This window comes from Mauremys reevesii, linkage group 15, assembly GCF_016161935.1.
Source record: "Mauremys reevesii isolate NIE-2019 linkage group 15, ASM1616193v1, whole genome shotgun sequence".
Classification (NCBI taxonomy): domain Eukaryota; kingdom Metazoa; phylum Chordata; order Testudines; family Geoemydidae; genus Mauremys; species Mauremys reevesii.
Window position 1 is genome coordinate 43,047,865 of NC_052637.1, and position 22,715 is coordinate 43,070,579.

Sequence of the window (22,715 nt, forward strand, 5' to 3'; positions counted from 1 at the left end):
ACACTGAAAGCTATTATTAACTGTTCATATTACTGTAGCATCCACAGGCTCCAATCACAACTGGGGCCCTGGAGGTGATGCACTAACAGGAAAACACAGGTCATTCCCCGAGCAGCTCACAATCAAGGAGAACAAGCAATGTATGAAGAGGTAGGGAAAAAAGGAGACAACTAAATGTATATAGTATCTGTCAGCATGTTTTACATGCTCACCTACTTCATGACACATGTATAGTTATTAAGTTTTGAAATTACATAAGCATCAAAAGGCAGTGAAAGGAAGCACAGCCAGCATGGAAAACCCACTTAGCCCCTCAGCCAGTTGGTTGCACAGAGCCTAAGCCTGTTATTCAAGAAATGCTTCACAGAACATTTTTAAAAGGGGAGAGAGTGGTAGGGAGGATGATGTGACTGGCAAACAGCACTGGAGATGGGACAATCATCCAAATCTCACACACATTGGTTGAGACACATGTCAACAGAGAACAAAGATCAGGCCCAGTTAAAAGCCATCAGAATAACAGCAAGCAAAGAAAAATCTCCACCTCAGGCATGAGAGAGAGAGAGAGGGGAGGGAATGGCTAACAGCAAAGCATTAAGAGCTAAAACACTTGCCCTCTAAATCTCTGCAAAGGATCACCCTAAGTCCTACCCAAAGGGGAACATCTGTGCTGACCAGGGAGAAGAGTCTTACCTTCTGTGCTTCTGCAACGCCCTTCATCTTGCACTCAATCATTGCTTTTCCCACAGCATCACGCAGGACTCTGTAGTTCTCGCCACATACCAAGTACCGATCAATCTGATTAGGTTGGTCCCTCTGTAGCAACAAAGAACAAACAACCCACCCACCCACAGTGTGAATAGTGGGCGGACTTTAAGAATGTCACCTTACAAGTGGGAAACTGTTCCACAGAAGCCTCCGCGTTGTCTGTTGGGGGATGGGATTAATTTCTATTTTAACTAAAATGCTGCATGCAGGGAGAAGGGCTCTGACTTCCCAGCAAGGGTGAGTGTTTGGTGTCGCCTCTTCCAGGCTGCTAGTCAGACAGGGAGGTTGGTTCTGCTTGGGATGTTACTGCTCCGGGAGCCAGGCTTTGACACAAGCAAAATAATGGCCTTTCTGCAGGTCAGAAGAAATTCCTCTCTACGGAAGGCAGGGATACTGGAGTAGGTTACTCCCACCCCTACCTGCTCCAGCCCCGCATGACAGTACCAGAGAGCCACACACCATCAGACACATGAAAAAATGCAAATACAAAAAACGCCAAGAGGAGGAAACAGCATTCAGAAACATAAATTGTTAAGGAAAGATGAGTCAGGGAGACAGGTTTGCTTTACCTGTTGTTGAATGATTTCCACTGGGAATACCCAATGAAACTGACTCTCATCCGAAAGCTTCTGAGCAAACTCCATCCCATACTGGTTAGCCAGCTTTCGGACCAGGTAAACTCGGTACCAGTCATTCCCAGCCAGCCTACAGAACCTCATTACTTTCAGAAGGTATTGCTGCTTGTCCACTGCCTTATCCCACTCTGTAGAAAGAATAAAAGTAAGTCAAAATTTCTTATCTTGGTCAGCTGTTGCTGTCAGAACTGGCCACGGCATTGGGATCCATTTCCCTGATCTGATCCACTATTGGAGATCTTAGTAGCCCCTCCTTCTCAGATGTGCTTACCCAGGAATATACAGAGATCAAAATGCCCTTATCCTGTGGCTAGAGAAATCTTGATATGGGCATTTCTATAATGGAGAGCAAATGGTCTTAGCTTTAGACTAAGGGTAACATTTTCAAAAGCAGCTAACAGAGTTAAGGGTCTGATGCCTATTGACTTTCAGTGAGACTTCGGCTCCTCAGGGACCCAATCACTTCTGGGCACTTTTGAAAAATTTACCCCCAAACTAGATGGCAAAACTCCAGTGGAGCTAGGAAGAGACTAGAGGAGCTTCAGTTATGTGACTTCATTTAAGTTTCATTAATAATTCTATTATCAATGCTGAGATGATAAGTCTCCATTTCAAAGCCATGGCTTCTATTTAATTACTTTCGTCTGCAGGTCGCAAGGCACAGGTTTGGCTATTCAATGTAGGTTGGCTTCTGTGACAGGCTTGTCTATATGAATACTTAGTTCGCAGCAAGCTGAGGTACAAACCTACCCCACGCTAAGCATCCATGTGGCTCCTGCTGCCATGCACTAAAAATTCCATGGTGCACTTTGATCTACTGGCTTTGAAATGGGAGCAGATTACAGAGAACTTTTAGTGAGCAGCAGAAGGGTCTGCACAGATCCTTAGTACAGGGTGGATTTACACACCAACTTGTTGCAAAGTGTTTGTACAGACACTCCCTAAAACTGCACGGTAAAGGGACAGATACGGATCTAATGCAGCTTCTCGACCAAAGATCAGGAGTAAAAACAAAAGCTATACAAAAAGGAACGAAAAAGCAGACAGGCTGATTTTCCCCCTGTGCACGTACTGGCGTGAGGCATAGCGACGCAGAGACACGGAACATGTCTAGCAAGTCAATCAGAGGGGCCTGTATCCTGGATTTAGCCTTTGACACGTTAGCATTTTCATTGACGGCAGCAGAGCCCAACTTGCCTTTAGGTCTCTGCGTTTCCAAGAGCAGCTCTGCAGCCCTATCCAGGCACAGCCGGACCCTGGCCACTCCCTGCAGGTACTCAATTGAGGACTCCCGAAGGGTTTCTTGGTTGTTCCTCTTCAGATAGCTCTCCAGAAAACGTCCATCTTCCCGCAGATGGTTGATTTGGTCTTCCTGAGCGCAGGCTCCAATCTTTTCGTACATTGAATCCTGCAAAGGGAAAAATCAGTCTGATTTCAGGTGTGGTGCCCCAAACCCAACTGCTGGAGTATAAACCTCTACTGGCCCGATCTAATCATGCTCAAACCACACGCAGCGTCCTGAAGCAGAGGAAGGGGATGTGGAAGCAGGGGAGCTCATGGAATGCTGCAGCACAAGCCTTCTCTGGGGATCTGACAAAGCAGGACCGTCTGCTGCTGAACAGAGCCATGGTTTTCTTTCTAGGTGGATAAGACCCCTCTCCCCACATAGTCAGTGTGTGTGCTCGAGCTCAGCCAGGATTACAGAAAAAGCCGTATTCTTGAAACATTGCTATATGGATTCTGTTGGGCCAGGACATCCCTGCACAGCACTTCTGACACGAAGGAGATAGGGCAAGCAGACCTACCTCCAAACAATTGACAAAAAGTGTGTAAAGTTCTGTCTTGTCATCTTTGTCCAGGATCTGGCACTGCTCTACCTGCGCCAGGTGATCCTGCAGGTAGGCTTTCACATCACTGAAGCTATGAAACAGAGAAACCTCCTCTTACCAACTACTCCAACGCTGATGGCTACTAATCATTATTTAGAACATAAATTGCAAATTCTGGCCACATAGCAGAGAAGTTCACTTCGGGTCCAGCTGAGAGGGAAGCAAAGGTCAAGGCAGGTGATAGCTGGAGTCACATGGGACCTCTGATCCACCAAAAGGCTATCATAGTGATAAGAACCAGTGCTAGGGGCAACAATGGTGTGCCATCACACCCCAGCACGGTCCTATATAACCTCTACTATCCTATGCTCTGAGAGCCAGTAGGCTCTGAATGCTGGCCAGGTAACATGGTAACCTAATTCAGCTTCCAAATGAAACTGAGAAATTCTATGCTGTGTTTCCTTTGCCATTTCCGGAGGCACTCTCACGTCTTCCTTTAACGGAGACCCTCAGCCATAGAGGAAACACAAATACATAATATGCAAGGACTGATGTCTGTACAGAGAAAAGCCCTCTCACTTTCTATTCTGAATCTAGCACTGGAGAAACCAGCACATGCATCATTTGTGGGAATTCCTCCTCTCTATGTGGCCACCCTGGATTGGCCAAAAGTGAGTTACTGTACACAGAGACCCCAATAACTACACTTCCGAAGCCTCAGACATGCTTACTTCATCAAAGGGCAGCTTTTCTGGATGTGACAATCTCTTTATGTGACAAGTGTACAGTACAGAATGAGTAATTTAAACACAAAACCCTCACATCATATAGTTAGAAAATTAAAGATTTATAAAATATTCATTTGCCAGTGTTCTTTGTGCATCAGTGTGTCAGCTTCATTCTTTAGCTTTTCTAAGAGTTCTCTCACATATAGGTAAGGAGTAGCTCCCAATTAGCTCACATATGGGTCAGGACTGGATGGACACATATTCTCAAATGTCGGGCACAAAAAGATACTGTGCGCACACACAAATACACCCCCCACCCAACACTGGTGCTGATGCAGAGGCAAAGATTGGTTTTCACAGGACAAGGTTCAAATCTCTGAACTTGGCTAAAATTCTCCCTCATTCTGTGACTAGCACATAACTGGAGAGAAGCTAGCCTGGCTGAAGAGGTTAAGGAGGGCATGTAACCCACGCTCACCCATCAGCTTTTTGACTGAACTTACCTGTATTTCAAAAGCAGCTTCAGCACCACTGAGCGGATGATAGGAGTCTTATCCACCACGTCGTCAAATGGGGACAGCAATTTTGTGTATACGGTGCGGTGATCTGAATACAGAGGAAAAACTGAGTCATGGGCTACGGCAGGGGTTCTCACAACAAATTTTTTGGTGGCCTCAGAGTGCAGCCACCTACGCTTGCTGGTGACCACTTGGACAGTTTTTCCTAAAATACTTAATTGATTTTAGGAAAAACAAACAAATATGCGCGCGCACACACATCCAAATCGCCATTTACTTATGTTGGGGTGGTTGGTTTTTTTGCAGACTCAGTAATACAAATAATTTAGTTGTCTCTATTCTGTACTGGACCTAAACAGAACAGAAACAAATAAGGGACTTCGCATGTTTTTGTCTTTTGTTGTTGTTTCTTTTGCTTTTTTGGTTGCTTTTTTAAAGACTTGCTAGGTGGTAAGTCTGTTTCTGTGAAAAGTGACATTTGTATGTTTGTTAATATCACTTTTCACAGAATCAGACTTGCTAGCTAGCTGGAAGGCAGTGAAAAGTGATATTAACAAACATTACAAATGTCACTTTTCACAGCAGACTTACACAGCCCTGGATGGGGATAGGGGTACTGAGGCAGCAGGGCCATGGTGGGGATGGATGAGGGTGAGCCCAGGGACGGCAGCGGGGGCCGGGGTGACAGGGGGGTGAGCCCAGGGACGGGAGCTCTGCAGCCGCACAGTCAGGGACCAGAGCCCTGCGGCCGGGGACAGAGGACGCAGCAGGGACCAGGAGCGTTGGGAGGCGGGGAGTGAGCCCGTTGCCGGCACCCATTGCCACACGGCAGGGGGATGGAGCATGCGGCCAAAACCTGGGGCCAGAGGTCACAGCGAGGGCCAGGGTGATGGGGTGGGGGTGAGCCCGGGGACTGGAGCCCTGCAGCCACGCGGCCGGGGCTGGATCCTGTGGCCTCGCGGCTGGAACCTCAAACCCTGCAGCTGGGGGATGGAGCCTGCCGCTGCGAGGCCAGAGCCCCATGATTGGAGCCCAGAGCCGGAGCCCAAAGCCCTGCGGCTGGGGGACAGAGCCCGCTGCCGTGCAGCGGGAACCTGCCACTTGCCACCCCAGGGCTGGAGCCTGACCCCACCACCCTCAGAGGGTGGGGAACTCACTAGCTGCCTGCTCCTCTGGCGTTTGTGGCTCCCGAAGAGGGCAGTGTCCAACCCCTGCTGGCTGCTCAGGGGTGGGTGGGTGGGGGCACGGCACAGCTCCAGAGACACTGGCCACATAAAAAGCCCCTGGTGGCCACATTTGAGAAACACTGGGCTAGCGGGAGGCAGGAGAACAGATTCAATCAGGTTGTTGACACAGGCAGGAGGAACTGAGCTTACTTGTTGGGCCTATTCTCAAAGGCTCGTGGTGAACAAACAGCAGTTTGAGCAGCTCCCGGATCACTGCTTTCTCTGGCGGTTCATTATCTTTGAAACACATGGTGGAAACCAGGTCTATGAAGAAGCTATTGCACATCTGACGGAACTGGGCATTCCTCTTTATTGCAACACTGAGGAAATGGTGGGAAAAGAAATCACTAAGGTAGCCAGACAACTGCAGAACCAGTTACATTGCATGACATTGCTACACAGGTCCAACTAGATGATCTAGTGATTCCTTCTGGCCTCAAACTCTATGCCTGACACTGTGGATAAAGCTCAGATGCCCAGTCAACAGGGTGATTTATCAGCAAAACTAGACTCTATATCGACAACCAGAGTTTTAACAAAGACATTATTACAAGGCATTTCTCAGAACTATTATCTATGACGACTGTATCCCACTGCCATTTGTGATCTTACTGCCAGTGACCCAGGACACTGTTACCGCTGACTTCTCACTAAGAAGCGGAAAACAGTGACCCAAGATAGGAGTAGTTTAATCACTTGATTCATGCACTTTGCTTTACAGAGTATCTGAAACTTCTCAAATGGAATGAGGGAACTTCCTCACCAGACCTTTAAACACAGGGCAGAGGGAGACCAGTATAATTTATCCTACCAACTCTTCTGGTACTTAGACCTTCAGTGCTAAGGGTCAGGGTCTCCCAACACAACTAGCCAATTATCTCCTGCTGCAGGGTTAGTGACACAGGGTTGTCATAGGAAGGATGGAATACCTGAGCTCCTGGGAGATGGTTACACTATAGTCATCTGGCAGGTTAACTTTGCAGTATGGACAGAACATCTGCCCCGGTGTCAGCCACTGTTTGATGCAACTCTGACAGAAGACATGATCACAAGGCAGGCTGACTGGATCCTTAGGGTCTTCCAGGCAGATCGGACATGGCTTCAGACCATATCTGTAATCCAATCAACACAACTAAATCCAAGCACTCAAGCTACAGCCTAAAGAGTCTTCTACTGCAACTCAGATTAAGGATCAGAAGGGGGAACCTGGGTCTCACTGGCAGGTCTCTCAAGGTCAGGGAAGAGGATAAGGCGGCAAGTTGTTTTTATTCATCCAGCTTTCACCATGATGAATACAAAATTGCCATACACCAGAAAGTGGTTGGTGCATAAAACAAGAATAAGATTCCAGGTTACAGCACAGAACATCCAACAGGTTGAGAACTAATTGCTACAGTTCAGTGTGAACCCTGCACTGGCATTTGTAAGCACCCACCAAAATTAGGTCACAAGGTAAATTAAGGCAACATATGGAATAATCTATTCATTTTATTCTCTTATTTTCCCAGCTTAGCATGTAAAAGTGCTTGTGACAAATATCACTGGCTTCTCCTTTGCCAAGAAACCAAAAGGACATTTTTATCCACCTGCCCAGATACGTTTTCAAACAGATAATCCAAGTGACCTAGAGACTCCAAGCTGGCCTGCTCCACAGGGTAGATTCTCTAGGACAGGGGTAGGCAACCTATGGCACCAGTGCCGAAGGCGGCACGCGAGCTGATTTTCAGTGGCACTCACACTGCCCGGGTCCTGGCCACGGGTCCGGGGGGGGGGGGCTCTGCATTTTAGTTTAAATTTTAAATGAAGCTTCTTAAACATTTAAAAAACCTTATTTACTTTACATACAACAACAGTTTAGTTATATAATATAGACTTATAGAAAGAGCCCTTCTAAAAACGTTAAAATGTGTTACCGGCACACGAAACCTTAAATCTGAGTGAATAACTGAAGACTCGGCCCAGCACTTCAGAAAGGTTGCCGACCCCTGGTCTAGGATGTAAGGGTGAAGTTCATCCCACGTATTTAGGTCCCTAGCATGGGCGGTGGGTATCAATGGCAGGGGAAGGCTCAGCCTACCCAAACTGCCTGCGTGGCCCCACCCACACTCCACCCCCAGGCTCCCTCCTGCTTCCTGCCATGCTCTGCTGCAGGCGCGGCTCTTCCTTCCCATGTGGCTGGGGCCCAGGGCCAATGGCACTGGAACCTGGGGGCCACAGCCCTTTCTGAAAGTGGATGGGCCTAGCCTCCACCTGCCCGGGGGTGCTGAGAGCAGACCCTGGCCCGTTTCCAGGAGGAGGGTCCATGACTCCAGGCCAGCTCCCCACAGCTGCCCACGCGTCTCTCCCCAACCCGGTTCCGGCTGGGAGGGGCCTCAGAGCCGCAGCCTGGCCACAGTAAGAGTCACGTGCGGGCAGCTGTGAGGAGCTATGGAGTCGTGGACCCTCCACCTGCCCCGGGCGGGGGCTGCTCGGGCCCCCCGCTCCACAGGCATGTAGAGGGTCCACTGCGGCTCCCCACAGCTGCCCACCCGGCTCTTATCATAGCTGGGCTGTAGCTCCGAGGCTCCCCCCCGCCAGCTGGAGCTGGGTCGAGGAGAGCTGCATGGGCACTGTGGGGAGCCTGGGTCCCTCCACCTGCCAGGCCAGGGGGCCTGGGACACGGGCAGGAGGCTGCTTTCGCCTCCACCTCAGGTAGGAACCCCCCCCATCCCCCCACTTTTGGTCTGGCCTGCCCACCTGCTGGGTGCTCCGGGGCTCAGGCTGGGGGCCGTGCTGCCTGCCCACCCGCAAGGAGCTCCGGGGCAAGGTGAGGGGCAGAAGCTCGGGAGGCCTGGAGCTGGTGGGGGTGCCCTCTGGGCTCCAGCGGGGGAAGGGGGGCAGGAGGGGTGGGCCAGCCGGGGGCTAGCCTCCCCAAGCCCGCGGTTCACCTGCTGCCCACCGTCACTGGTTACATTAAGGATAAATTTGGCCCATTGTACTTTATTCCCACAACAGGAACAAATTTCATTCGTTCAACCTATGCTGAAGCTCCTAGGCTCATGAGTGAGCCGCCTTGCGCTTGCTGAAGGAAGAGGGAAGTGGGAAGTAACGAGAGGATATGTGAAAGTCAGCCTAGTGCATAATAATATGTTGAAAAACCACTTGGGAAAATACAAGCTCTGTAGGGACTCCTATCTCCCAAGGCTCAGCCTGGGTCAATGTTCTCCCCACCCTGAGTCCACACGCTCTGCATGCTACATTATCTGTTCCAGGCTCAGTGCAGAACACTGAAATGCTCAGTGTAACCCTACGCACACACCCTTTCAGGAACACGCCAATCCCAATGGCCTTACTTGCAAATAGTTGCATTGGCTTCCTCCTTACACCGGCACAGCACTTTCATCACCGCACTGAACGTTTTATGAGTCTTGATGTCAGAGTCCCACTGAAGACACTGGAAGAGAGGGCAACAGTAAGTGACTCTACTTTGCTGCTTTAGATGGAGATTTCCAGAGACAGGAGAAGCAAGAGGAAGGAAAAAACCCTCAAATGCAGCCAGCACTGCCCATATCTCTTGGTTCACATTAGCACAGCAGTCTATCACCACACTGTATGGTACAGGGAAAAGCAGCTGGCTCGACAGTTCTTGAGAGCAGTCAGGGGCCTCTGACGTTGCAGGAGCTGTGGGAGCAGGGGACAGGGTGGCCTTTCAAGCACCACTCTTGTGTGGCTCCCCTCTGGGTGCTGTTGCTTCTGTGACTCAACTTTGGAAAAGGGAGGCCTGGGTGATCCCTTTCTAGCTGGGGTCTGTTGGGATGTGGATCCTTCATTCAGGAGAGGAAATAACCAGGAAGCCTCAGCAAAGCAGCAGGGAGCTCAGCAGCTCCTACAGGCAACTCAGAATGATAACTGACTTATGGAAGCAAGAGATTCTTACTATCTGAGGCAGGATTTCTGATTGGCTGCAAACGGCAAGTCTGGCTGCAGCTCTGCATGCAGAACAGAACAAGCAGGGGCTTTTCAGAGAGCAGGTCTCAGACCCAGTCCACAGATTTGGTTCTGCCTCCTATAGCTACACTGTTGGATCTGTGAAACTGGCTATGAAGGACCATTTGAGGAAATTGCAATGTTTGCAGGCAATTCATGAAGAGAAGGAGAGATGAGATGTGTTGAGAACTCATTGTTCTAAATGATTTACCCAGCTCTGTTTGTGACTAGTGACCAGGAACAGGTTTTAGATAGCACTCCTTCAGCAAATTCAAATAATCTTTCAGAAAGAGAGGAGAGATCCCTACTTCAACCCCAGCTGCTGCTTAACGAGGATGTTCTTACATTGCCTAGCAGCAAGATGTGTCTCTTTACCAGATCCTGCAATTCTGGAATCAGAGACTCAGTCCCAAGCAGCATGTGTTCCACAAAGAGGGACATAGAGAAGACCCGATTCCACCGAAGCCTGTCAGAGAGAAAGCACAGTTACAATACTATCACACGGGAGCCTCCTGGGCTGAAATGAATGAAATAGGGAGGAGGAAGGGAAAAGGCAACATCAGAAGATCAAGTCAGAGCAGTGTGATATGACCACTGCTTTCATGTTGACAAACATGGTCTCATTGTTCCCTTGTGCTCCTCTCGCCGTTTCTTGTCTCTCTCTATTGTCTCATTTCATACTTAGGATTGCAAGTTCCTTGGGGCAAAAACTGCCTTTTTGTTGTCTCTTTATATAGCACCCAGAACAGTGGAGTTCTTAGGTGCTACCGCCATACGAGTAAACAACAATACGTTTGCTAGATTGTGGATACGGACAACCCTATGCAGGTTTGATTCCTGTATCACAGAGCTAATAAGAGATCTCCACTATCTACAGGGTTTTTCCCTCACCTTCACCTGCTCCTGTTTTCCTAAGACATTAGTTAATTTTAAACTGTCTGGGACCATCCTCGGATAGGAAGCAAGACTGGGGTGAAGCTCCAAATATCTGCCAGAGTCAGTGTACGTGAGGGCTTAATGTGGAGATGAGTTGTTACTTCAACGGTGGCAGTCTAGCAAGCACCAGGACCCACCCAGTGATTTCATCCAGAGATTTAAAATGATCCTGGATCCCATTTGGAATGGGAGCTGCTGCTGATTATTTTATTTTATTTTTTTAAACACAGACTTAGGAAAATAGAGAAAGCCCTGTAATGCAGAACAGACATGTTCTGGGGAAATGACAATCAATGCAGCCCAGCAGTAATGCTGGAGGGGTTAAAAGAGTTTTAGTCTGAGAACAACAGTACTGTAGATACATTCAGTCCATACTAGACATCGTCCCCTTGAAGGGCAAGATACAAGGAGTCTTTCAAGACTGAGATTCTTAGTGGGTCATTGTTACTTACTTGACTTCCTGGAGCAGTTGATGGCACTGACTTCCACTACCCTTAGAACAGCTCTCCATGCAGATAAGTTCAATGGGCATATGAAGATTCTTCACCTGCTGTAGCCAAATCTGTGGCCTGGACTTCAACACTTGATCCTCCAGCATCTCAGCACAAGCCATTGCAGCAAACACATCCAGAACCTAGACAGGCACATGCACACATAGGCTTTAGTATAACTTGGCAGCTGGAAAGGTGACATCCTCTTCCCAGCTCAGTTTCACAGCTACTTGTGAGTAGTGGGCTGTGGGCTCTGGTTTGTTATTGTAGGGTTACTCATGAGTGCTGTGCACACTGGTTCACATTCCTGGAGTTCCTGGATTTAAGTGCCCCGGCTCAGGTCATTAGCAGATCGCATAGATTAACCTGGAGCGTGGTAAATTATTTATTCCTTGCCGTTACTACAGGGCAGATCTGATAATGGGTTGAATATCCAGGGTATTAAAGATCCATATCTATTTTTCAGTTCCCCACTGTTGCAGGTGCTTTATTGCTGCTGAAATAGAAAGACAGATCAAAGGGAAATGAAATGCTATGTAGGGGAGCTGTGCTAGTTGGAGCTCTCTTCCTCCCAGGGCTAAGAATCACAATGCCAGAGTGAGACCGTACCATCTCAGAAGGTGACGAAGTGTTTCCTTTCTCAGCTTGGTAGAGAAGACTATTGAGGACACTTGGGTTCACAGCCAGGATCCTGGAGAAGTTTTGCAGCCGGCTCCTAAATTGATGATACCCAAGGTGGACCCAGGGCAGGGAAAGCATCTTTTCCTCTCCGCCTATAGATGCTGCCTTCAGTTCTTCAATGCACGATAAGAAGGCGATTTGCAGAAACTGAACATTTAAGAGAAAATAAAAGTTTTTTCTGCCCCAAAATGGCTACAAGAACATTCCTGAACTAATCAACGCTATGACTTTAAAATATGTTTAAATATGCTTTTACTGAGCAAATCTTTGAGTGGATTCGGTAAATATGCTAGCATGTCAGTGTCCCCAGGTGCGCCTACCGGAGGTGACCAGGTGTCTTTCTGAAAGTAATATTCCATCCATTTGAATCAGCGGTTCCAGTGGCAAGTTGTATCTTCCTTTTGCCATCCAACAAGGCACCTTTAGGCACCTCCACAAGAGGGACTCGGATTGAGTCCCCTGAGAAAGAGGCCAGGTGAATGCTCTAGTGTACGTTCTTCAGTATCATGAATGAAATAAGTTCTGCTCCCCCACATCTAAATTATTCTTGGTCCTTGGTTCAAACACTGACCTGTAACTCCTCAGAAGAGGACACGCCTATGGTCAGGAGGATGAAGTCTCTGACATAGCAGTGGAAGAGCATGTTCCTTTCTTCCTCGGCCAGACTTGAAATAAACTCACCCAGTGGAGTCTTCTGGAAAATACCCACAAACTTCTCTGTATGGCCTGGAACATCAGGATGCAAAAGGAAGTTTTATGTTACAAGGAAAATTAGTTGGATACAGCACCCCTCCCAAACGGGTTTTGCAGAACAGAATTAACCAGTGGCGTGGCAGTGTCAGCAAAACACAGCTGTGACGCACTCAGCACTACCTCCCCTCACAGCCCCAGACTGCTACCTGCTTTACTGAGGAGGAGTATTGGTCAGGCACTGAGATCACCCCTCTCTGCCTTTGTAAAGGGCCCAGAGATCTTTTAACGTTTACCTGGACAGCACATCCGATGTGAGCAGAAACCACCCCACCGTATTTCCCCATTTCTGTGACCATCTGTCTATGCTCATCACTGGAGCAGCTGAGTAATTTTAGAACAGCCCATCTTCCTCTAGCACATGACTCTGCTGTCTGCCATGGATGGGACCCCATGTCCTGGTAAGAGACTTGAAGGCAGGACCTGGCCCAAAGAAAAGTGTACTGGGGTCCACTGACACATCAACTCCTGAGATTCCCAGGTATTTCCAATACAGGGGGCACAGAAAACGAGAGTGTGACCAGGAAAAAGCTCAAGTCAGATGCGCAGCGCTCAAGTGTCTTACATGGGACAGGGCACTGAAAGCAGCCTCATAGTCGTAAGAAAATAGATAGTTGCAGTGACAACTCAGGGTTTTCAGCAAAGGAATTAGCTGCAATGCTCTTGCTTACTGAGCTCAAACTGGGCTCTCACCTTCAGTGCCTGGGATGTATTGAGCCTGCAACCACAGCTCTTCCAAATAATCCTTTATCCTCCAGCTGAAGGGCATTTCATTGCCAGCATGTGCAGACACCTTCATGTCGTTCTGCACCAGAATCGTCTCTGTCTGAGAGCTGAGTGGGGGCACATGCAAAACAGAAGACAGTGGGCAGTTAGTGCTCAGTGCTGTCACTCGGGGGGCTCTGGTCAGTTTCAAGCAGGTGGCTGGGGACTGAGAGTGCCAAAAGCCAGGAAATACAGAATCGTAGGATTGGACAACACAAGCCGTCCTGCCTATCACAGAACGGTGTTGATAGGGCCTGCTGATTACACATCCTCCCAGCAAGAACTGCAATGTGGCCCTTATGCTGCAAGAGAAAATAACTTGTGTGTTAGTTCTCCATGCAAATATAGAGCCATTCACTTGATCGCCCTTCAGTACTGCTCACTCCAGCCCTCCCACTGCAGTTTTTGGCAGCTCACCTGCTGTTACCCACGTTGTAAGGGATGCTCAGAAGGTTCAAATCACTGAAGATGAACATCCATAGATTTTTCACGCATCCCTCTGTATTCGGCCTGACCAATAACTCCAGGTTGCAGTCTCTGTCTGTGATTGACACCATATGAGCCAGGAATGGAATCACCACATTCTGGACTCGCTTCCACAGGGTGTGTCTGTGGGTGACAGAGACGGATGTAGACAAAGTAGAGAGTGAGCGTTGCTGATCTGCATGTTCAGAAGTCAACTGCGGGACGTTTCCAAGAGGAAATCTGTTCAATTACATTTGTAAACAAGGGAGAGACCGACCTAATCCTGCATTTCTCCACCTGCTTCTCTGGCATGCGGTTTTCTCTCTGTTGTTTTCATTCAGTGTAACAGTGCACTTATGCTCTCCCTCCCCGGCACTGCCCATCCAGCTAAGCATGCCCAAGCCACGCTCCCTCTGAAGCAAAGGGAACACAGGACTAGAGAGTTACCAGCACTGGGCTGAGACTATTACACCATTCTTAAATAGATCCAATATTCAGAGCACATGAAGGTGCCCTCTCTGCTATCATTTCCATGTATACAGATGGTATTTTTAAAAAGCTGCCAAGTGGTAATGTGCTTAGCTGCTGTCCATACCTGAAAGTCCCAGCCTCCTGGAGGGCGTTAAGGTTCGAAGCCTCTCGCAGCACCCAGTCCTTCAAGTTAAAGGAATTTTCTTCTTGTTTCTTCAAGAGGCTGAAGAGACGATTCTTCACTATCTTCAGGAAGGAGGCTGGAAAGAGCACAGAGCTCAGCAACCCCTTTTCCTTACCCCAGCACACAGGCCAAATGCTGAAGTGACTAACAGAAAGTTTCTCCAAGTTTTCATCCACAACCCAGTCAACAAAGGAAGCTGGCCAATTTATAGCACCTCCTGAGGCTGCTGTCCAGGATCTGAGACCCCAGGCAAGGCATTATCACCAAGGATGGAATTAAAATATATGCAGACAAACTCCAGTGAGGTGCGCATAATTCTGGAGACCATGTGCAGACACTATTGGGTCCTGGAGAGCTCTCCACTGGATCCAGCTACCTAGTCTCAGAAAAGCTCCCAATCCAAAAGGGGAAAGGACATTACCCACCACCTTAAACCAAGCAAAGCAGAGTTCTCCAATATTTCTCCGCCCTGGAACTGTAGAGTGGATTCATCTCTGGGCAGAATCCAGTTCCCATGAGGTGAATGTCATTCAGCAGAGGACCTCACAAGGGAGTCCAGCCCACCTTACAAACCCAGGGCAAGGCCCTGGGGAACTCGTACCTTTCAAATCATCTTCTTTAGACAGACAGCCAAGAAGAATCTCGATCCTCTTCGTACTACGGCAGGAGACCTCACTTTGGTCACGTAGCATTCCCACCGCACTCTGCACGCAGCTCCTCAGGAGAGTGGTGGTGTCCAGGACTTGGGTCTTTCCAGGTGCAGAAGGAAAACAAACCTGGTATTACTCTACGATTGTGCACGTTTCCCCTTTTTCAATTACAGCTAGATTCTCATTAACGTGCCTATGTAAATATGCAACTTTTCTCCTGTCTTCCTCCTTTCCTTTCACCTTAGACTCACGTTCACAGCCTTTTCTGCACTAGGGTACGTTTGACATGACATACTCCTCCTGTGATGCTGTGAACTGGCTCGCCACCTAACATTAACTGAAAGGTAGGACAAGATTCCCACTGGATAATCAGCTAGCTCAGAAACCAGAAGTGGAGGTGATAATATTAACTTAGGAACTGCAACAAGACAACCTGGGAAACGCAGACTTCGGCAGGACACAGTCAGAGTCTGGCTGACATTTACACATTCTTTTGAGTTCACGTAAAGTATGGTGAGCACAAGCCAGCACTAGCAAGGTTCTTGCACAGGTTCCCTCACCAGGATGGACAGGAGTTCGATACTAACATGGTTTAACTGCAAATACCAACTCACACGGGCAAATGACTAAAGCTAAGAGTTCTAAAACGTGGGCCTCAGCTTGAAAGGCACAAACAACTCAGAGGCCTTTAAAACAGCTGACAGAGACTCAAAGTGAGGGACAAAGAGTAGCCAAGGTGAGTCCCTGGAATGATGTACGGAATCATTCCTTTAATGGTTATTTTCAATCAGCAGCATTTCTGATGTGAATAACAGTGGGATAACATCAGAGTTGCAAGGGTCAGAGATGACTTTGGGTATAAAACGGGTCATGTACCTTATCAGAGAGCACAGAGAGGCATATTTAGTAATTGAAAGTAAAAGAAATGGATTCTGAACTTACATCACGTTCCTCTGCTTCAGACGCTGCTGTTTCAACCTCCATCTCCTCCTCTTGCTCCTCTCCATCCACTATCATAGCTACAACCACAATACACAACTTCTAATTAGAAAGAAAAGCAATTCACTGCTAGGGCAATGGGATAAAAGGTTTTAATACAGACTGGACACTAAAGCACTAGATCCTCCATAGAATCTCAGATCACCTAAATGTCTGCTGAGTACGGTTCTCAGCTACGATGCTGATCCTGCAGGCCCTTGTGAAGGAAAGAGAGAAAGCAAGTGACTACGATTTCAGAGCTGCGGGGTAGGCTGGGGAAAGTATAATGTTTTCTTCCTACATATTTAGGTGAACTAAAATCTAAACATGACAGTGAGAACTTGTTTCCAGTGTCAAATCAACACCCTCCAAAGAAAGCATAAGTTGAGATTTTACGTCTAGTACACCCAGAAACATGGATTTGCTCTACCAGAAATAAATAGCTTTTGCCCAGTGTACAAAAGTTACTTCGGATTTACAGTACTGAAAACTCTTATTATACTTGAAAGTTCTTATCAGAACCTCTGTGCTTAATGTGGACGTTTTTCTCTCCTCTGCTGAGACTCTGATCTCCACACATTAGTATGTCTGGGATGCATGAACCTCTCATCCTGCTCCCCTAGGGTACATCACCACCCCCGCTGCCATGCCCAGCATGTGGCTTACGTTCAGGCTTGTCCACATCCTCACAGAACAGCTGGCTGATAGTGAGGTTCCTCAGGGCAGTCACATCAGAGACCATGTCCTTGGATCTGCGGAGGTCATCAATGTGCACTGACTGCCACAGCCCTGGAAACAGAGAACGAGACATTTCAGGCCTGTAACATGCTCTTCCACAGAAGTTTCTGAGGAACTTTCTGCCAGCACCTTTAAACAACAAACAGAGGTTTGGTCCAACAGGTTTATGCTCTGAACTGCCAGGGTTTGATTCTTGTATCACTGAATAGTTAATCTTTCCTGTCAATTAAAGAGTTGCAGTGACTTGCTCTGGATACGGTAGTGTATGATTCTCCTCGACTGGAAGGATAAGCATGTTATGGGGGCCTTGAGGATGCAATTAAAACAAGGAGACTCCACAGGGCACAACAGGGTTGATGGAGGACTTGCTGGGAAAAATAGAGCCTTGGGATCTATTCATGATATAGCCAGGAGAGGAAGGGGAAGGGGCCACAGCTAGGGTCATGCTCTAGCTGTGTTTCTCTCAAATGAAACTGGAAGAGCATTTATTTAGCACTGAGTACAGAAATAAGGGATCCTTCCAGAAGAGACTAGGAGGACTGGGGGCAGGGGAGGATCCAGGTGGGGTGCTGCTTGTAGCAAGCAGTGGCAGCTCTGGTAAGCCTCAGGAAGCACTGTCACTGGATTTTTAAAAAAGCAAAACGTACCCAATGGAAATCACTACAGTTTTTTGATCATAGTTCAAATGACCAAACTTGCTGAGCTCTGAAAATGCCAGTCTTACCTCCATGGAATCCCACGTAAGAGGTTCCACCTTCTATACGGGACAGTTTAGTGATAAAGTAGACAAAGACTGAGACTTCTCCCAACTCCACCTTGTTGATTTCATTAACAGCTGAGTATCTACAAGGGAAGGGAAACGTCTGAGGACAAGTTCAGTACAGTACCCTGAGGCACGTACTCCCTCCTTCCACAACACTGGTCAAAGGTAACTGGATGCTCTTTCTCCCCTCTCCTCCAGGAAGAGACAAACATGGACTGGGACTCTCAGACCTTCAGCAGGCTGTCCTGACCCTGTCACTAATAGCTTTGTTTTGGTAGACATCCTCTGCTTCCCTCAGCATTTCTAAGCTTTCAAATATAAATCTTACCTCAGAGAGGGAGCACAAGGCAACCCCACTCTGTGCGCCAGTTTCTGATTTGTCTTTTTTAACATTGTCCAAAGCGTGGTTGGCCCTTGCAAAAGTTAGATCAAATCTACTCCAGTGGTAGATTGCAGAGTGGGAGGCCCCAACAAGTGACACTCCAATAATGCTCTAAGTTAAGACTGGGGAAGACATTACCACAGTCAGCAATTCTCTCACGCGGGACATACTTGGCTGAGGCAATGAGCTGGGCACTTTGAGAACCATCTTCAAAGTCCGTCTGAATAATTAGGATTTTATTTCCCGACGTAGAATCAAGGAAATTCCTGGGGACAGAAAGAAAATGGAGGAAATGGTTCCATATGAGCTTTGGGTTCTTGCAGAGAGAACAAGACATTAAACATCCACCCGTGTAAGAATAGTGTAATTTTAAAAACAAATCCCCCTGCCCCAACAACTTGGAATTAACACAACTTGTGCTCTGAGTCACCTTAGTAACCCCTCTCCTCAGCTCCCTCCCTCTCTTTGGTCTGGTATTTATTTATTGTCCTAATGATCTGTCATCGCTGAACTTAACCTAGACTGTCCACTCCTCAGAGTAGGAGAAGGCAGACAGACTCACCGAATCTCCTTCAGGAATGAGTGCTCTGTGTCGAACTGCTGAAGGGACCAGGACTGGATGGCGAGACTCTGAACCTTACCCTGCACTTCTGCCTTCAAATGCTCAGAATCAGCGGCTGTCAGAAGCCTGGAGAAAGTGGTGATCTTAGAGACAAGAATTGCAATGTGAGTTCTTAGCTCAGACGTGAACAAGGAAAGTAGCAACTGAATGACAGCATTTGCCTGTCTATGCTGTGGAACGATGCCATACGCCCTCATTTGTAAGGTGCTCTCTGTTAGAGCTCTTCCTCGGAGTGCTCTTGACCCTTGGGTCTCAACTGCATTGTGTTTACACTTTAACACAGTTCCTGAGATCAGCATGCTGGGTTTTTTTTAAAGGGGGTGTTTTGGTTTTGCTTTTTTAAAACGGGCCCCGGACGTCCGAGAGTTCTCAGGCTCCACATGGACTAGCTGGAGACTAAACCTACTAGCCAGAGACAGATGCAAAGACAAGTGTTCAGGAGGCCCTGACTTGCAGGGTCTAGAGGCAATCAACGCCCTGGTTAGAAGGCCCACCATCCTTCCATCCACAGTGCCGGAAAGTGGGAGGAGTAGGGTGCAAAGATTTTTTACCAGGGTGCTGCCCTGGATCCTGTGCATAAACTTGGTTTGTACCCAGTGTCTGGCTAGTAAGTGTCTGACAAATTTGAAGTCCTCTGACAGCTGCAAGGAAGGACAAGGAAAAAAAAGTCTGCTCCACAATACCTCCACCAGCCTTTGTTTGTTTTAAGTCGTCTTCTCCTGTGAATAACCCCACTGTCTGCCTCTGCTGCGGCTCAGAACTCACAGCGTAAAATTGATGAGTGAACAAATTTGTTTTCCGAGCCCTGCACTACACACGTGGAGTTGTTGTTCCCATCCCATCCCACCATGTGTGGCTGTAGATGTTAAGATCTACAAGTGACACCTAAACCTAGATCTCTCGCATGGCACAAGCATGTGCTGCTTTTAGAAACAAGGTGGGTCAGATAATATCTTTTATTGGATCAACTTCTGTTAGCGAGAGGGACAAGCTTTGATGAGCAGGTCCCAAGGAAGAGCTCTGTGTCGTTGGAACACCAGTATTCTAGGCCTGCCACGGCTACAACAACGCTGCAGAGGATGTGCCTTTGTCAGTTTTCCTTTTCATTTCAATTACTTTTTCTCCTGTATCAGAAACCCTTGGCACACCTGCATCTGGAGCTCTTGGTAAGGGCTCATTTTTTATTTTATTTTTCTGGCTGAGTGATTAGAGGGGGATATTTACAAAGGAAAATTAGGCAGCTAACTCCTATTTGTGCCCTTGAAAATCTCCTTCTAGAGAGCATCTGGGAATACGACCTCATGGATGCCAAGGCCACACAGAGATTAAAGGCTCCAGGATGAATCAGCGTGATCACTGAAATGAACCTTTCACCCCACATCACTAGAACTGCAGATCTGGGTTTTGAAACAGTGAGAGGGCTCACATTACCCCTACCCACCTGAACTGATACTGTAATACCAACAAAGCCAGTTCAAAAGCCTAGTGCACGGATAGTTTGTGGACCTAAGAGAGAAATTTTCGGGAGACTCACCTCAGTGAAGACTGTGCGATGTCTGGACTCTGCATGGATGTGAGCCTGGAGGAAATCCACAAGCGAGGTGTGCTGCTGCTCTTTAAAGTATTTGTTGGCCAGATGATCTGCCACACAGGAGCTCAGCCGTGAACTGCCCAGGCGAACTACAGAATCTGGTGTTGCACAGTTCAGCAGCACCAGCTGGGCTTCTTGTTGCACATTTGGCATCAGTTCATCAGGATGGTATCTCTGCTTCAGCTTCTCTGTCACTTGCAGGACGACCGAGGCACAGGTATCAGAGTGGTAACCAATGAAGACGTCAGAAGGGCTATATTCCTGCCTGCCCATGAGATGCTTCTCTGTATCAAAGGCTATGAAGTCATTCACCCACTTCTTTAGCTCCTCCACAATGTCTCTTTGCCTTTTGTCCAGGACGGTATTGATATCCAGGTAGTGCTTCTCAAGCCTGTTGATCAGTGGGATGGGAAAGTGTTTGTAGACTACCTCTTTCTCTTCAATCACAATCAAACGGAACTTTGGGTGCACTCTGCATTTCACTCGATGGGTCCCCAAGCCCAAGTCAACGTACTTTTGGCCAGCAAGGTACACATAATACTGGTTGAGGGCATCATACAGGCTTTCATAGAGATTCTGCAGGTTGAGGAGGACAACCATCTGCCCTGTTTCCATGCAGATCTTCACACGGTTGATGTTCCTGCAGATCTGGGTGTACTCTTGGTCCTTGGGGAAGCTGGAGCCAAAGATAATCTCTGGCTGCTGTCTTTCGGCAAAAAAAGCCTGTTGGAGGATCTGCAGCGCTGCATAATTTTCAGTTAACACCAGCAGGTATCTGCACTCACCATCCTGACTGTCGCTGCAAATGTTCTGCCGGACCAGATCAATGGTGCTGACATCGTCAGCGTGTATTTCTCCTTCTTTTGGGATCCTAGATGTAAATATGTCCAAGGCATTGATGTCATCTTTGCCGCTGAAGTTACGGAGAACAACCTGTGCTATGTCACAAGCTGTGGGCTCTCTTTTTGAGGCCTTAGTCAAAGCTAAAATCATTTTTATGAGGCTGTAGTAGTCGCGCAACCCAAAGAACTCTCTGTCTTGGGTCTTGCAAATCTTTTCGTATGCGTCCGCGAAGATGGGAAAGTAGCATTCGATTCTCTGCAGGATGATGCGCTCTGAAGAGCAGATCCCCTTTGCGCTTTCTATGAGCTCTTTGTTGCTGGGATCGCCGCGCGACACAAAGATACCTCGATTCATCTTGGCGGGGTCCAGGGCCCAGTTGGAGATCCCAATAAAACCAACTTTTTTGTGAGGAAGCGGAACATCATCAATGCAACCATCTTCCAGGAGTGGGTGCAGGGTCTTCAGAGGCATTTTTGGAGAGTCTTCTGCTAGCCCAATCTCATCGAGCACCACCACAGAGACATATTCCTTCAGGTTCTTCCCATCCTGGAAGCGAGCACACTGCTTGAAGGTACCGATGATTCCCTCAGGAGTGGAGTGGGGGCTGCACTGGAAGGACACCAAATGGATCTGTTTCATTTCCTTGTAAAGATCAGAATAAGCAGCTTGCCCTTGCATGGCATCAGCCACGATGGTTTTGGCAAGAGATTTGGAACTCCCAGGCTTTCCAACAAGAAACAGAGGGATTTTAAGTTCAATGCAGATGACCATCATAAAGACATTTTCCTTCAAGGCTAAGTTCCTCGCTATGGTATCTCTCAGAGGCACGCCACTCAAGAACAGATCTTGCATTAGGCTGATTTCTTCCAGAATCCCTTTCTGGCTATCATAAGGCTTTGGAAGGTACTCACAGATAACACTTCTGTACAACTCTTTCTTTTCCAAGGATGCATGATAGCAAACACCAACTGAAAGTACTAAGGACCAGATGACTCTGTTTCTCTTTAATTTACATTTATCAGACCCCTTCTCTGCAAGATGCTGCTCCAAATTATTTAGCAGAAGCTCACTGTGGCTGTAAAACCACTTGAAAACTTCTACACAGCGCTCCACATCCCTGAGGCTGACAAAGCTGCATTCATCATTTCTTCCTCTCATGTACCTCTGAGAGACAAAAAGCACGTCTGTTATTACCCCAATTTCAGCTGCAGATGTTTGTATCGACTCAGTAAGTCTTTGTACGATCTGTTGTATGTATATTTTTTCAGTGATATCGTTCAGCTGCCCAAAATCCCACACCAAAGGGATCATGCTTGGAGGGAGAGCGTGGACACGGTACACAAGCTGCCTCAGTGGAATGGAGCCAAGTTTATCTTTGGTCTTATCTGCTTTTACACGGTAGCCTAGACCAGCTGACTCTAGTCGCTGAATCATCTTTTCTGTGTGCTTACGGTAAGGGTTGCACGCTGCAATGATCTGCAAACCCGAGCCACTGGCCAAAGGCTGCCCTTCTACTGTGTGGTCACACAGAACTTCCTTGATGCTGCCGACAGCTTGAGTCGTGTTGGCTTCGTCAAAAAACAGGATTGTGTCAAACTGATGTTGCCGCTTATTGGAGATAGCAATGTCTTCTGCTTCCCTGATCTTGGCATATATCATGTCCGCACTTGTGCCTCCGTGAACTTTCACAAGTTTCATGTTCTCTGCATCAACACCACTCCTGCGCAGCTCACAC

General features: G+C 47.8%; 1 protein-coding gene across 2 annotated transcripts in view; it reads right to left on the minus strand.

Moving 5' to 3' along the window:
* RNF213 (ring finger protein 213) overlaps nt 1-22,715 on the minus strand; it is an 83,567-nt gene that overhangs the window by 17,498 nt on the left and 43,354 nt on the right. For both annotated transcript variants that reach the window (XM_039500961.1, XM_039500960.1), the window contains 22 exons: nt 20,081-22,715; nt 18,487-18,629; nt 18,095-18,190; nt 17,504-17,622; nt 16,708-16,830; nt 16,006-16,082; nt 15,015-15,162; nt 14,354-14,489; nt 13,711-13,902; nt 13,222-13,361; nt 12,350-12,504; nt 11,707-11,925; nt 11,059-11,240; nt 10,016-10,136; nt 9,037-9,137; nt 6,634-6,816; nt 5,855-6,024; nt 4,464-4,566; nt 3,209-3,323; nt 2,601-2,811; nt 1,338-1,531; nt 694-816 (listed from right to left, as the gene is read on the minus strand). The exon at nt 20,081-22,715 is cut by the window's right edge and continues 962 nt beyond it. In XM_039500961.1, coding sequence (XP_039356895.1) covers nt 694-816; nt 1,338-1,531; nt 2,601-2,811; nt 3,209-3,323; nt 4,464-4,566; nt 5,855-6,024; nt 6,634-6,816; nt 9,037-9,137; nt 10,016-10,136; nt 11,059-11,240; nt 11,707-11,925; nt 12,350-12,504; nt 13,222-13,361; nt 13,711-13,902; nt 14,354-14,489; nt 15,015-15,162; nt 16,006-16,082; nt 16,708-16,830; nt 17,504-17,622; nt 18,095-18,190; nt 18,487-18,629; nt 20,081-22,715 — 5,686 coding nt within the window. The remainder of the gene's footprint in view (nt 1-693; nt 817-1,337; nt 1,532-2,600; nt 2,812-3,208; nt 3,324-4,463; nt 4,567-5,854; nt 6,025-6,633; nt 6,817-9,036; nt 9,138-10,015; nt 10,137-11,058; nt 11,241-11,706; nt 11,926-12,349; nt 12,505-13,221; nt 13,362-13,710; nt 13,903-14,353; nt 14,490-15,014; nt 15,163-16,005; nt 16,083-16,707; nt 16,831-17,503; nt 17,623-18,094; nt 18,191-18,486; nt 18,630-20,080) is intronic.